This window comes from Glycine max, chromosome 11 (assembly GCF_000004515.6).
Source record: "Glycine max cultivar Williams 82 chromosome 11, Glycine_max_v4.0, whole genome shotgun sequence".
In the NCBI taxonomy this organism is placed as follows: domain Eukaryota; kingdom Viridiplantae; phylum Streptophyta; class Magnoliopsida; order Fabales; family Fabaceae; genus Glycine; species Glycine max.
The window spans coordinates 12,076,034-12,091,461 of record NC_038247.2 but is presented as its reverse complement, the minus strand read 5'-3'; the positions used below and the strand labels follow the sequence as shown (position 1 = coordinate 12,091,461).

Sequence of the window (15,428 nt, the reverse complement as noted above, 5' to 3'; positions counted from 1 at the left end):
AAGTGAAGTGAATATAGTTAATGAGTTTAACACTTTCAGTTATTTTGTTTTTGTTTGTTGCTTCACTAGGCCATATAGAAAGGAGATACATAGAAGTGTCGCATGGTGCATCTTGGGCAGAAGTAACGATGATAACATCAGGTTTTGACACAACACGGAGATTTTATGTGGATGTTGTTAAGGTAATTCATGCTTGAAACTTAGCCAAATTGTGGGCAGTCTTGATGACATGTTTTCTATGCCCAGGCATACCCACTATGAATTATTATTGAAATGGGAGACTTATGTAAATTTTCCTTCCTCTGCTGCCTAAAGCTTTGCCTTTAGGGTCAAACATTGGAACTAGTCATTTCTCAGTTTTGGTCAAGCGACATAGGGAGTCATGAGATCGTGAGTATGGATTTTGAGGTACTTGAATTCTTATTCAAATGAACTTTATTTTATCATTGAATTTAATTACCTTTATGGGTTCAAATCAATGGCATTTTATCGAACTTTTTCTATCTGTTGATTCTGTATTTGAAAACATGTCTTCTAGAATATCTAGTTATCAATGGGACGAGTCTTTGCTGATATGTTTTTTCTTCTAGAATGGTAAATTGGTTATTAGCCCTATTTTTTCTTAATAATTATATAAAGGACGAGCCTTTGATGATATGTTTATTTCTTCTACAATGGTATGTTAGTTTTTTTCGGTAAAGTGATTCATGTGTGTTTTAATGCCTTTAACATTTAAACAGACCATGTATATTGTGAATTAGGATAAGGTATATGTTATTGTGAATTGGGATAAGGTATATGTTTCACGCATACACAAATTGTGGTTCCCCCAGGAATAAGATTTAAGTGCATAGAAAGATGTAGTGGTAACTGATAAGGAAAATGAAAAAAAATAATGGTATGGCTAAAAATAAAAATGTAAAAAATTCAAAAATAAATTGTAAGACGGTTCTTAATTAAGAATCATCTTAGAACAATTACAAATCGTCTTAGAACAATCACATTTTAAGACAGTTCTTAGCTAAGAACCGTCTTAGAACAGTCACATTCTAAGACGATTCTTAGCTCACATTTTTTTAAGACAGTTTTTTACATAACCATTATCGTTCATCAACACTTTCAATGTCATTGGCTTCAAAGACGATTCCACAACCGTAAACCGTCTTTAAATGTATTTTAGAACCGGTGTTGAATGTCACTTTTGTAGTAGTGAATTGGTCTGTTGCAAGTTTAATAACAGGATATAATTTAGTTTAAGTTAAATTATTTTATATATCTCCCAATAATAAATACATAGCACACGTAAATCAGTTTATAAACCATTTTTCTGCTTCTTCCAATGTAAATCATTTTATATTAATTACTTGATTTTTTTAATAGATTTTTAATATAACAAATTATTAACAATTAATTACTAATATATTCAAATATTTATTTAAAGTTATAATGTCACTTCAATTTTTTATATTTGTGGTTTGTAGATCCTTAATTAGGGTAATTAATGGAGAAAAATTGAATAAAAAAGTATAAATACAATTGGGAATAAAAAATTTACAAATCCATAAAATTCAATTTTTATATTCTGGGAATATGGGTTATAGATGGCTAAAATATGTTTTCTATCCCCATAAATATTGAAATGGTTCGAATATGTCTCAGTAAAATTTCAAATATGTTTTTTGTCCTTGTAAAATATAAATGTATGATACTTTGACTTGGAGCTGGATTCAGGAAATTCGATCCTACACGTCAATGTTAACGTATCAACACGTCAAGTTTTAATTGACACCTGGCATTAGATTTTCAGTCTCTCCTGTCAAATTCTAATAACAATGGAGAATTAGTTTAAGGTTTGCAGTATGGCAAAAAATAATGTTCAATCCTTTATCTTCTGGACTCCAACCCATCGAGCAAAATCCACCCACCTACTCACAAATGTGTAAAAAATAATGAATAGGACTGAAAAGAAAGAGAATGCTTATGGAGTTATGGTGCATATGAATAGAGAAAAATTGAGCTAAATCAATATCTTACAATAGCGAACCCCAGTAGGTATTGGCAGTTCTAATGGTAAAGTATGTTGCGGTTAGTATAAGCTTGTTTCGGTGTAGTAGTGGTTCTAGAATCCGTTGTTCAATAATTCCTGCAAGTACTTGGTACCTGATCACAAAGACAAATCCTTAAGAGATTGTTAAGGATTAAAAATATATTTAAAATTTTTTTTTTCTAATAGAGATCCTCATTATCTACAAATTTTGCAACTGTGACAGGATACCACTAGTGCATAATTTTTTCTACTTGCAAAGTAATGACACCATTAAAATCACTAGCTTTTCCAGCTGAAAGATATTTTGGAACAGTATTTACTAGTCTCTCTTCATTGTCAAGTGGGTTTTTGTACTTGATCCTAGCATTAAAGGATTTTCTGTAATCCCATTGTTAGTATCAGAAAAATATCTATAATTTTGTTAACCTTCTTGTTGTAATCTAGTTCGTTGTTTAATAAATTAGGCTAAATTAATTTTTTTCCTCCAAACAAATCATTTTGTAAAAAGATATAAAATATTGAGGGACAAATTAAACACTTAATTACACCAATAAATTACTTCATTTACCAAACAAGGTGGGTGGACATTTCCCTAAGATAAATAAAAAATAACAACATGTTTCAAATAATGCTTTGTATAGCATTACAAACTTCCTTTTAGGTAACAATTGCAATTTTCATCGATTTCAAATGCACTCCTAATCAACAAAAAAAAAACATATGCATTCCAAAAACAAAAAAATCATAGCAGTGCAGGGTATTTCATTCCTAAAGTCTGGATGCCTAACCCAAAAAGTGAGTCTTTCAAAATATCATGTGTTTTATCTAGGAAAACCCACACTAGTTTTCTTTTTTGGTGTACAAGGTATTCCTCCTTAGGTGAAAGTCAATAACTAATTTCCCAAGTTACTGAGATCTATTTAAAGGGTTGATTTCTCTCAACAAATATTTTTTCATACACACGAGTAGCCAGGGATCAAACCCATGATCATGTGTTGAAGGAACAAAATTATCTACCAATCATGTCACACCTTATTAATAAACCACACGATTTAGATACTCAATTAACACATGAAAGTAACTTGGAGTACAATCAATTCATCTATTCACAACTTTTGTTCTTTTGATGGGATATCAAATACTCAAAGAATACTACAAAATTAGTAGAAAGATGAGGATAAGACACAATTATTGTAGTTAGTTATGTAAATGGAATACCTGAGGTTGCTAATTACAACCATGTAAACTCCAAATGCTACACTGGTTGATATTATAGGTAAATTCTCAGCCTCGGCAGTAAATGTTTTATTAACAGCCTTCTGTACATTGATCAATGCATTTGTTATACCTATGCCAACCTGAAAAGGCATTTCCACCGGTCACGCTACATACGGATACATGGATATTCTGATTATTTGTTTTAATTTTTACAGACATTCATATGTTCAATTCAAATTATAGACAAAGCAGGCTGATGATAAATCTCAAGTTCAACTTTTTTATATTATTTTGCATATTGAACTTCACATATGAACTTATTGTTGTGGGGCTTATAACACTAGGGAAATTTACAACTATGGACCATAAGAAATCACATAAGTATATTTGATATCATATTTTAACTTAAAATTTTAAAGTTCGGATTTATGGATCTTATTCTCATTTATGTGGTACTCAATTTTTCTTTCCATCCGATGTAGGGCTTTACCTCACACTTGTACTTTAACAATCTCTCCCTCAAATGTGAGTCTATTTCCCATGATAGTCTCTCCGTCAAATGCAAATCATTTTTAATCCACGAGTATCCAATGGTGGCCCTTAGAGATTAACCGCAGCTACCCCGACCCATCTTTCCATTGCTGCCAACATGAATACCTTGCACTGCCACGCTCTCCATCAAGCCACGACCATGGGACAAATCGTCTAACCTCCGTGCATGGACTCATTCATCAGGAAGACTTTCAATACAAGAAATTTCTATGTCTATGGATCTCGCCAACTCCATTATATACTCGTTTGAGTCGACGGTCATAAAGTAGAACCATCCACTTTGATAATTGTTGTGCAACTAAGGGAGATTATAACATTGATGAGGTTTACACCAATGAACTATAGACAATCATATAAGTGAATTTGACATCACATTTTAATTGAAAACCTTAAAACTTAAATTTATATTTTATCGTTAAAGGCTAGCCTAATTTTTTTTCCTGTATATTTCGAAGATCAGCAGAATTCCAATTTTAAGGACCAAGAGCAAGTTTCAAAGTGGTGGAGAAATTTTTAAGAATTTGCCAAAATCCTATAACAAGCAAAAAGGGTATTTTTGTAAACAAATAATGTTAATTTACCAATGAAGCACCGGTGCCAACTACAAATAGCTTTGCGCCGTTCCGCTGCATAAGAGATGGAGATGATCCTCATTTTATTGGGAAAAAATTATGTGACTTGCTTTAAATGATCCAACACATACCACTATAGCACCTATTCTTTGTAGAAGGGTATACGATGTTCCAGGTAAAGCCACCTGTAGAGATTATCAACTTCTAGTCATGATCCACCGTAACATATTTTTTTTGTTTACTTAATCACGGTAACAATTATAACTAAAATTAAAATGATTAAATAAGTTTTAGGTTTTTTTAGTCCTTGATAAAAAAATTTCTTATTTTCAATAATTGATATATTAAAAGTTTTATTTTGAATCTTAATCATCAGTTAAGTAATCATGTGACACCATCTCAACAACTAATATATATTGAAACAGCTCTTAATTGTATCACGTTATCATTTAAACCAATAACCGGGACTTAAAATAAAATTTTTAATATATTAGGAATTCAAAATAACAAAAAATATTATCAAGAATTCAAAATAATATATATATATATATATATATATATATATATATATATATATATATATATATATTAAAGATATCAAACATATTTAAAGCAATTATAAAATAAAGAAAGAAGAAATGAAGAAAGGCAGAGTGTTAACCTGAAAAGCATTATCAGGACAACCATAGAATAATTTAGCAATGGGCCCAGCACTGACTGCAAGAGGAGGTTTGAGAGAAATAGTGGGTGCAGGAAACCACACAAGCACAAAACCTGTTACAATGCCTGTTACCTAAGATAAATTTAAAAACTGAATTAGGCGGTTCCCGTATATATATATATATATATATATATATAATATGTGTGTGTGGACAACATACAAATTGAGTTCATCAGAGTCCACAGAGCTGATTAAAATATGATTAGTGACCAGACAGCTTCTAGGGATGAATAGTAAACAACATGTGGATTGGCTTTCTATCGAGTAGGCATAAATAGATAAATTATTAAATCAATATTTTTTACCACCTAATGTTTGTTTGAATAATATGATTCTACCATTTTGTTGATCTATATATGCGAATTGGAAACCTAGCTAAGGCATCAAGTGTAGTTCACAAACTCGGCACATTAGTAGAAAAGATAGAGCTGACACATTAAAAGATAATTATTTTATATCTTCTTCTAATTATATATTTTCGTTTGAATTACTTTAAGATAATTATTTTAAAAATTAACAAATTTATTATACAAATGAATTATGATTGAATGATTATATAAAACTTTTTATACTATCAGCCCATAATCCTTATTCCCTTAAAAATATGTTTAATCACTCATTTGATAGTTACAAAAAATATTTCCTTTAAATTCTTGCACGTACCAGTTTTAATCTTTTATAATTCCTACACATATCATTTTAATCCCTTTTAATTTCTAAAATGAGAACTAAAACAGATTAAAAGTGATGCAGAGTAGGAACTAAAAGGATATGTTTCTAAACAGAGGATAAAAGGTCTTTATAACTAGGAGATCAAGAGAAATGTTAGGAATAATTGATACACTCTTCTAAAAATAGACTCTTTCTTATTAATTAGTTAAAATTTATTAAAAATAATAAATTTTATGAATTATCTTATTTAATGATTTTCTCTCATTTTATTATTTTCAATCTATTTTCAATCAATTTTAATCAATCACATAAAAATATATTTAAAAGAATATGTTATAGAGGATTTTACTAGCATTTCTCGTAACACCAAATTATAAAATCTTGAATAACATCTAGTGGTAAATAACTACAGAATCGAAAAAAGATCTTGTTGATAAGCATACCACATTAGCAACAACAAAATTCAGCTCCTTAGTGAATTTTTCTTTACGGCGCTCCAATTCTGCAGCAGCCTGAAAAGCACACAGGATATTATTCATTACAGATTGATGAATATTTGTATGATAGATGCTCAGCTAAAAGACACTGATTAAGTAATGGAAATTATATTTTATTTGTTAGGTGATAGGTGAAAATCTCAAACCATGTTTTCGAAGGCCTTGATTAATTCATAATATCATCTTAAATTATGATATTGACACGGTAAAAAATGTCTTCAAGGTAGTTGATGAAAAACCTACTTAAAAAGAAATACGGTTGCATTTTTATAAATAAATATAACATTTTTATGATAGTTTTATAAAAACCATCTTAAAATATTTTTCATTTTTAATTAGGCGCGCCTGTTCCACTTCCCCGTCACTCAACCCTACACACACAAAGTGCCCTTTCGAAACCCTAAAATTCCTCCTCACACTCCTAGACTTCCCTTCCACCACCTTCGCATCCATCCACATCTATGATCATGAACCTTTCAGAGAACTTGGCAATTCCTACCTCCTCGCCGGCGGCAGCGAAGGCATCGTCGCTTCCCAAGCCAATTCCATCCACGACGATGGTCGTTCCTACATCCGGTAACCTCTCTCTCTCTCTCTCTCTCTCTCTCTCTTTCTTCCAACTGCGAGAGTGTTCGATTCGTCTTTAAACTCTTTACATTGCTTCATTTTGACTTAATGTGGAACCTAAAATGCAAAATCCGTGGATTACTTATGCCTGATTTATCTGGATTCGTGAACTCCGATGAAGTAGGAGGGAAAATAAAATATGGACTCAATGGTTTAAAAATGAGACAGCGAGAAACTACACTAATTGATGGACTAGAGTTAAATTTAATAATTTATATCTCTTACATCATCTTTGATTATGTGTCAAATATACCACACAACTCTGACTTTTTTCTTTGGGGAGGGATAGATTCGAGAATATAACCTTCAGGAGAACCAAAGCTTCAACTAAGGCACGCGGTTCGGTGTCATTACACATCATAATTTTTGAGGCTGTTGATCGTAATGATATAGGTGGTTCTGCTTATGGTGGACAACGGGAAATTTGTTGCAGTTCTGATTTAGCTAAGATGAGAGTTTGTAAGCAATGGGAGATTATTAGGAGACCTTTTGCAACAAACATTAATTGGGCAGTCATTTTAGATGTACAATTCAAAGGCAGATCTAAAACTGCAAGTCTAAATTCTCAGAAAGTTTCTATCACAAAGACTGGAATGTATAATTTGTTTTTTGTAGCTTGTGAACCCAAGCTCAAGGGCATAGTAATGAGTGGGAAGACAGCATGGAAAAACCCTTATGCGTATTTACCTAGTAGGATGGCCCCACTAATGAGTGGGAAGACAGCATGGAAAAACCCTTATGTTTGCCTTAACATCATTTGGTTTTTTCAATATGTGAGATTTTGGGATGATGTACTGCAACTTCAGCACTGTATCATAACTGTCATTGCTCTTGGATTGTTTGAGATGATTCTCTGGTATTTTGAGTATGTGAATTTCAACAATACTGGAATGAGACCTATTGTGCTCACAACATGGGTTGTCACTGTTGGGGCTATAAAAAAATCAATATCACGACTTCTTATTCTCTCTGTTTCAATGGGTTATGGTGTTGTGCGACCCACTTTGGGTGGTCTTACATCAAAGGTTCTTTTACTTGGAATAACTTACTTTCTAGCATCCGAGTTACTGAATATTACTGAATATGTGGGGACCATCAATGATGTGTCAGGAAGGGCAAGACTCCTAGTTCTTCCTGATGCTTTCTTAAATGCATTTTTGATATTATGGATTTTTACATCTCTTTCAAGAACACTGGAGCAGTTACAAGTATCTTTTCCTCAAATTCCTATTATTTTCCAGCAGCTATATTTTCCCTATTTTGAATCTCTTACTATCTTGTTTTCTCAATATGTTTGATTTTGTGTGTGATTTTCTCAATATGCTTTCTTAAATGCTTAGCAATTCTCAATATGTTAAGTTGGATATATATAGGAAGTTCTCAAATGCATTAGCAGTAACAGTGATCTCCTCAGTTGCTTGGATAGGATATGAGGTAAGGCTTATAATTGTGTTTGAATAACATGTACTTCTTGTAATGAACAACTGAAATTGATGTTTTATCCACACAAAAAAAACTTATATCCATATTTCACTGTTTGGATATTGCATTGTTGCAAAACAAGTGAAGAAAAAGAAAAAATTTCTGGTTTTGATTGTGTTTGTCACTTTGGCTTCCATTTAATTGTTGTAGAATTTTTTTATCACTATTTAACTTTAAATTGTTATGAAATGTTGTTTTTTCATGGAAATTTGTTGTCATATTGCTTTTGCCTTTCAATTTGTTATCTGGGTTGTAATCACTGCTAATTTTTCTTTTACAGGTATACTTCAAAGCTGCAGATCCTTTCAATGAGCGCCAGCAGAGTGCTTGGATTTTAAAAATGCATGCTTTCACCCTCTCCTTAATTTTTTTCCTCAAAAAGTTTCCTTTCTTTTGTTTTCTCTTTCTATTTAGTTTTTTCTTTTCTTTTTCTTTTTTTATTCTATTACTACTACCTTACTTTTATTATTATTATTATTATTATTATTATTATTATTATTATTATTATTATTATTATTATTATTATTATTATTATTATTATTTAGGTTTAGAAGTGTGTTATGATTATATTCATCTTTAGAATTTCAATTACATTTTTTTACAGGTTGATCCTTCCAACAACCTTCCTTTGGAGTGTGTCATAAGGAGAGTCTTCAAAAGTTCCGAGAGAGATGAATGTATATGTTGCTCTGCCCTGTTGACACGTAAGTAACCAAGTATGTCTAATGTCTTTTTACTCTTGCATTTTATTAGTTCTTGACTATGAAATGATTATGATTTGTTTTAAGTGCATACCTGTCCAAATACTGAAGAGCACAAAAGCTGATGGATGGTATGTAATAATGTAATGTATAGTCATTGGATGTTCCTGGTCATTAGTGCTGCTTGTGCTACTTCTAATCCTGACTTTAGAGTAATGTTTGTCTATGCATACAATAGTGCTTTAAAAATTAGGATCCCCTGATGTTAATCATATGTTAGGTACTCAAGGGGCCATACAAATAAAGGTAAGGTGTTCATTTTTTTTTATTATTATATCTGTCGTGATGCTCAATGATATTATCATTTTCAAGAACTTTCTGCTTTCCGTATCTGTATTATTCTGCCTTAATTTTTTTGGTTTGAGATTATGTGATTTTGGTTTTATGAGGAGTGTGAGGATTTGCTCCAAAGAGTAAAAGATTGCTTGGTCAAGAGACATATGATTGTAAGCTCTTTTTATTGCTTTGAATTATTCTAAAACTGTGAAATTCATGCAGCACTAGAATAATCCACTTCCATAAAGGAATATAGAGCACAGTGTATTTTGTATACAAGCAAGTCTGTTTTACTCTAGATACTAGATATTTTGTCTTATGCTTTTTCAATGAACAATTTATCGAATTTATTGATGGAATTGAAATGCTTGTTTTAGAAATCATTGGATTATTCTTATAAATAGTTGAATCTTTTTTGCTTTCTCTCAATTCATCTTTCTTTTTTAATTTAAATTTAATAAATAGAAATTAGAAAATTTGTTTTATTTTCATTAGGACAATGAATCTAAATAATGACATTTTCTTTTATACATGGTAGGTGGATATGGAGCGGACAACTAGAGTATTGCATGAGGATATGACAGGGTAAGGTTAGCTTGGGCAGAGAAGAGGGAAGTGAGACACACATGCCTAAATGGTCCTGACAACAACAATTATGGAGCTTATAGATGGGTTGTTCAGTTTGTCACAAACGCTAATCAATTGGAAAAGATATTTTTCCCTATCTTCTGGGGCCTAATGACTCTCAGGTACCTTCGTTTTCTTGATTTTACATATGTTTAAAGTCTTGTATTCTTTTGATGGTGTTTTTCATTTGTCGTGCTTATATATATTTGGCATGCATGAAATATATATCTTCTTTTTGAAATTTTCTCTTCATATATATTCATCTTTTGCAGCTGCAATTATTTTTGTACTATAATCACATTGGGGTTACCTTATGCATGCTATAAATTAAAACTCATGACCTGATGCATAATATCTAAATTTTGATCCTAACAAATTTTTCACTTACAATTATTAACTATTATATAATTCTCTATAAAATTAAAGAGAGAGAAAGAGCAAAGCAAGAAAGAAATAATTAAGGAAGGATATAGCAAGCCAATCCGGAAAAAAACTTGAAAGGCTATGCGTTTCTACAGCATGAGATTTTCTTATCATTAGTATTATTTAAACTTTGATATTTATTCTTGTTCATGATTACTCTAAAGTCTAAATCCTATCTTTGTTGATGTGATAAGCACTTTTGGAAACCTAGAAAGTACAACCGAATGGCTAGAAGTAGTTTTCAACATCATTGTGTTGACCAGTGCCTTCTTCTTGTCACTATGTTGATTGGAAACATCAAGGTAAACACAACTAGCCAGGCTATATAAATAAGTGCAAATCCAAACCAATAATTAATCAATCACATTCATTTCAGTTCATGCATTAATTTGGTGATGTAAATATTTGTTATGAAATTGTTTCGAGTTATCATTTCAGTTCATTCATTATTTCTGAATATTAATTCTAGAATTTTTATTTTCAGTGTATGCTTATAAATTCATGATGTCTTCTGCAGACAATTGGCCATCAGAAGATGTTCTTGCTCACTATTGCTTGTGACATGCAGATATATTCAGGTTTGACCGTTTGAAAACTGTATTTTGTTTTTTCTTGAAGATTTTATTCTGAGTATAGCTAGCATCTTTTCACTGTTATTTTTCTGTTACCTTTTGCTGGTATAATTTTTTTTATCATTGGTATGCATTTAAATTCTCAGATTCACAACCACCTGCTAAGAAGAAAAGAAACCTACCAGGGAATCCAGGTATCTTTTCTCTAATTAACAACTATCTCAGTTTCGTAACTATTTTTTTTTTTCATTTAAATATATAAAAACATTTTTGTTTCCCCTTTTTCTTTTTTTATTTTTATCCCCATGATAATTACTAGACTAACATTGTAATTGAGAATTTGATCGCTTGATGTTGCACATGATATAGAAACATTTTATTGGTAGTTACAGTCAGACCTACTCTCCTAAAGCTTAAGCTATTAGGTAATGTCACTAGTGACTTATATCTCTACTACCAAGTCTTTTTGTAAACTTTGCTCTGTATTAACTATCTTTGTTTATATATATGATTTAATTGAGTATGTATTTAGCACTCAAAAATATTCACTCAAGATCAGTCTTCTCTTATTTAAAGTTGTATTGGTATTTGTTTCTGCAATTTTTACTGTCATTAGTTGATACAAGTTGTAGGCAAATTGTTTTTCTATAAATTCACAAGTTCCCCAAAGAGAACAAGCCATATGTATTTGGAATGACTGCTTCTCCTGTCAACTTGAAGGGTAGTTATTAACTGAACTTGGGATCCTGTGCTCTCTTACTGATTTTTTCAAGCTGAAATTTGTGTTGAAATTATGCGATTTTAGGTATAAGAGAGAGGAAGAGAGAAGTGGCGTTGCTGTTGATGCACAAGCATGGCAGCAATAAGAAACAAGCTTAGTTATTTTTATAACTATATGGCTGGTAGCAACAAGATAGGCTATATGATTGTTTGATTAGTTTCCAATATACTAAAATAACATATTATACATGTTTTATTGATAATTAATACTTTTCATTTTTCTTTAAAATTACAAATATCATCTTATTTTTTAAAATAAAGAAAATAATTTTTAATTTTTAGAAAAGACATTCTAAGATGATTTTGTCAAAATTGTCTTATAATCTTTAATTTTTTTAAAAAATATATTTTTTTAAAAATATTTTAAGATAGTTCTCTTAAAAATCTTTAGAATGTATAATTTCTAAAACGATTTTTTGGCAAAATCATTTTAGAATCTTTAAGTATCATGTTCAACCAACTCATTTAGACCATTTGATGCTTAAATAACGGTTTAAATTTTAGAGATGAAAGCAAGTTAAATTTATCTGGAAAAAAATCTTAAAACATTTAACCAGTAGAAAAAAAAATCACAGAATTATCTTAAATGTTAATAGACTAATTTCGGGATGTGAAAACTATAAGCTAAGTATATGTCATCATTGCATTTGGATGTGCGTGGCTGATTTTCTGGTCAGAAGTTCATAAAACTAAAATATTTTAGAGGCTTTCAAGGAGATCATGCAACATAATTGCAAATGGAAATAAACACGGGAATGCACAAACGACAAGAAAAAGAAAAAAAAAAAAAAGTAACATGCATTAGCGCATTTTTTTCCCTCCCCCGTCCAAAAGGAGAATTAATGCACTGATAATTTTTTCTGAGAAAAAACAAATTAATTACAACCAGTCTATTTTCCATTACAGTAAAATATAAAGAGTAATTAAACATAAAATAGGTATTTTTATTTTCTTAAATCTGTAATTTTAATCCTTAATTTTTTAATTAAAATATTTTATCTTTTATTTTTAAAATTTTTATAATTTTAGTATCTTATTTTTCAATTGAGATATTACATATATCTCTCACTAATTTTAAAAAATCTATCATTTAAAAAATCAATCATTTGATCAATTTTTAAATGTTTATTCATGTATTTTATAAATGTTGATTAATACGTGTTTATTTATTATTCATACAATAAAATGTTTTTTAAAATTATTTAACTGCAAATAAATTTAATTTATTAAAGAAAAAATAATTAAAAAATATATAATTAAATCTAAAATTGAAAAAAAAACTAAGATTAGTAAATTTTTAAAAGTAAACAACGAAATATCTAAATTAAAAAAATAAGAGAATTAAAATCATAAAATTTTTAAAAATGAAAAATAAAAGAAGGACTAAAATGATTTTGAAAAACTTAAAAAGACAAAAAAAATATATTTTATCCTAAAATATAATGACTTTATTCATTAAAAAAAAAAAAAAAGTTGGATGAAAGGAAAACCTTGGTGAAGATGATAACAACACACTCGATGAGAAGCTTAGCTAAGAACAAATCATCTGCCAGCAACCTTTCCCTGAAGCCTCCGAACTTGAGCAACCACCCCAACACAGCTGATTCCTCCAACTGGAACAACCTCCGCACTATCGAACCCGGCACCCTCCCTGCCGTAACCGCCGCCGCCAAATCCTCCGGGAAACTCTCCAGCGACCTGCCAGCCTCCGCCAGCGCCACCATCACCTCTTCCCGATTGCGGTCCCTCTCCTCCTCCTCTTCATCACCGCCGCCGCCACTTTCGCCGCCGCCGCCTCTCCCCGACGACCTGCCACCATCCCCAGCTGAGGAGATGGCCAAGGGCGGCCCGATCTAAAGCAAAATTTAAGAAAAATATTTTACTTTAAATGTGAGAGATTTAGTAGGTCTTTTTTACCAACATACATACACTTCTTGTCAACATATATGGGGTTTTTTGTTTTATAAAACTAATAGTATTTTTTTTTTTGTTGGTGGGCTTTGAGCTTTAGTTGTATTACCCTAGGACCAACCCTGGAGATGGCTGTGACTGTAGTGGGGAAGAAATGAGCGGTGGACGTGATGAAAGTGCAATGTTTGAGCTTGGAAGGGAAGAAGATGAGAGTTCCATGGGGGATTGTGATGGTGCAGGTTTGTAGAGAGGGGTGGTTGTAGTGAGAGAACAAGTGTTGTGTGGAGAGATTGGAGAAGGAAGCTAAGGCCATTTGTGTGCGAGGGAGAGAGAGAGAGAGAAAGAAGTTGGTGACTGTTAAAGAATGGAGGGAGAGGCGTGAGAGATGATAAGGTAGTTGATAAGCTGCGTACTTCACTATATTCATTCTTCTATTTCTAAACTTTTTATCAAACAGTGCGATTGAATCTGAAAAAAAAAAAAAAACTTAGCATAGTTGATTTCCTAGTAGTGAATTATTTGTGGTAAGGGTCTTGTAAAAGAGGGTGAATTGAATTAATATTTTAAAAGATTTGACTTAGTTTTTTTTATAAACACGGTGTTATTTAAAAAAATTAAATATATAATTTTTATGGTATTTAATTATATATATATATATATATATATATATATATATATATATATATATATATATATATATATATATATATATATATATATAAGAGAGGAAAATAGGATAGTTTTCGAATATAAAAGGCGATGAATGAGGTGGTTTTAGAAAAGTAATTTAATAATAATGAGTTGTGCCAAAAGAAAAACTTTGCAAGATGAACTTAAAAAAATAACCTTTTAAAATTAATGCGGGGATTGAAAATCAAAATACACGGTTTCATTGAAAATGATTCGCAATTAATGAAAAAAAAAAGAAGTTCGGTAGATAAAATTAAGGTTTAAGTTTTTTATACCTGAAATATAGGTGATTTTTAGATACTTACCTAATATTCATCTTTTTTAATCAAGTAATTGAAAAAAAATCTTAGTTTTATTTTAATACAATCGCCTTTTGATAATGTAGTAAAATTAGAGAATTAATCACAAGTAGTAAAATTAAATTGAAAATTTTTTTAGATAGATATTTAACAAAAAATGAATTTTTAGATAGTAATCCGAAAACAACCTATTTTTCCAAGTATGAAAAACTTATTTAAGTCAATTTAAAAAATAATTTTTTAGTTAATAAATGATAAGGAAGAATTTTATCAAAATAAATAATTTAATTTCAGATAAAATGATAAATGATAATTTTTATTATTTTATTGAAAATAAAAATGAAAATGATAATCGTAAATTTAAGTTATATTTAAAAACAAATCTTATAAGTCAATAACAAAAAGTTGTTTCTTAAACACTTTTATTTGATCATATGTTTATAAACTTATTAAAAAATTAAAGATTAATTAAAATAACTTGATAAACATATATGTAATTTACTTTTATATAGATTTAAAAAACTTTATCCTATTTATTTTTTTAAGATAATTTCTCATTCAAAATAAAAAATACATTAAATTAATAAGATATTTTTTATTGGTAGGAATAAAAAAAATACTATTTGAAATTTACAATAATCCACCTATCTATTTATCATGTTTAATCAACTGAACTAGATTAATAAGATAATATTAAAGGT

At 30.2% G+C, this 15,428-nt stretch overlaps 2 protein-coding genes across 2 annotated transcripts; one reads left to right on the top strand and one right to left on the bottom strand.

The window, feature by feature from the left end:
• Nucleotides 1-1,653: 1,653 nt before the first annotated feature.
• On the bottom strand, nt 1,654-14,165 carry LOC100801687 (protein RETICULATA-RELATED 4, chloroplastic). The gene is made up of 9 exons (XM_003538015.5): nt 13,848-14,165; nt 13,318-13,680; nt 6,226-6,294; nt 5,051-5,182; nt 4,521-4,574; nt 4,399-4,443; nt 3,266-3,405; nt 2,035-2,160; nt 1,654-1,925 (listed from the first exon to the last, which is right to left on the bottom strand). The coding sequence occupies exons 1-9, from the start codon at nt 14,163-14,165 to the stop codon at nt 1,877-1,879; spliced, it is 1,296 nt and encodes a 431-aa protein (XP_003538063.2). The 3' UTR covers nt 1,654-1,876.
• Nucleotides 6,608-12,593, top strand: LOC102666872 (transmembrane protein 87A). Its single transcript, XM_026127611.2, has 7 exons — nt 6,608-6,855; nt 7,196-8,340; nt 8,669-8,730; nt 8,993-9,092; nt 9,964-10,174; nt 10,993-11,053; nt 11,194-12,593. The coding sequence occupies exon 2, from the start codon at nt 7,356-7,358 to the stop codon at nt 8,202-8,204; it is 849 nt and encodes a 282-aa protein (XP_025983396.2). The 5' UTR covers nt 6,608-6,855; nt 7,196-7,355; the 3' UTR covers nt 8,205-8,340; nt 8,669-8,730; nt 8,993-9,092; nt 9,964-10,174; nt 10,993-11,053; nt 11,194-12,593.
• Nucleotides 14,166-15,428: the final 1,263 nt, after the last annotated feature.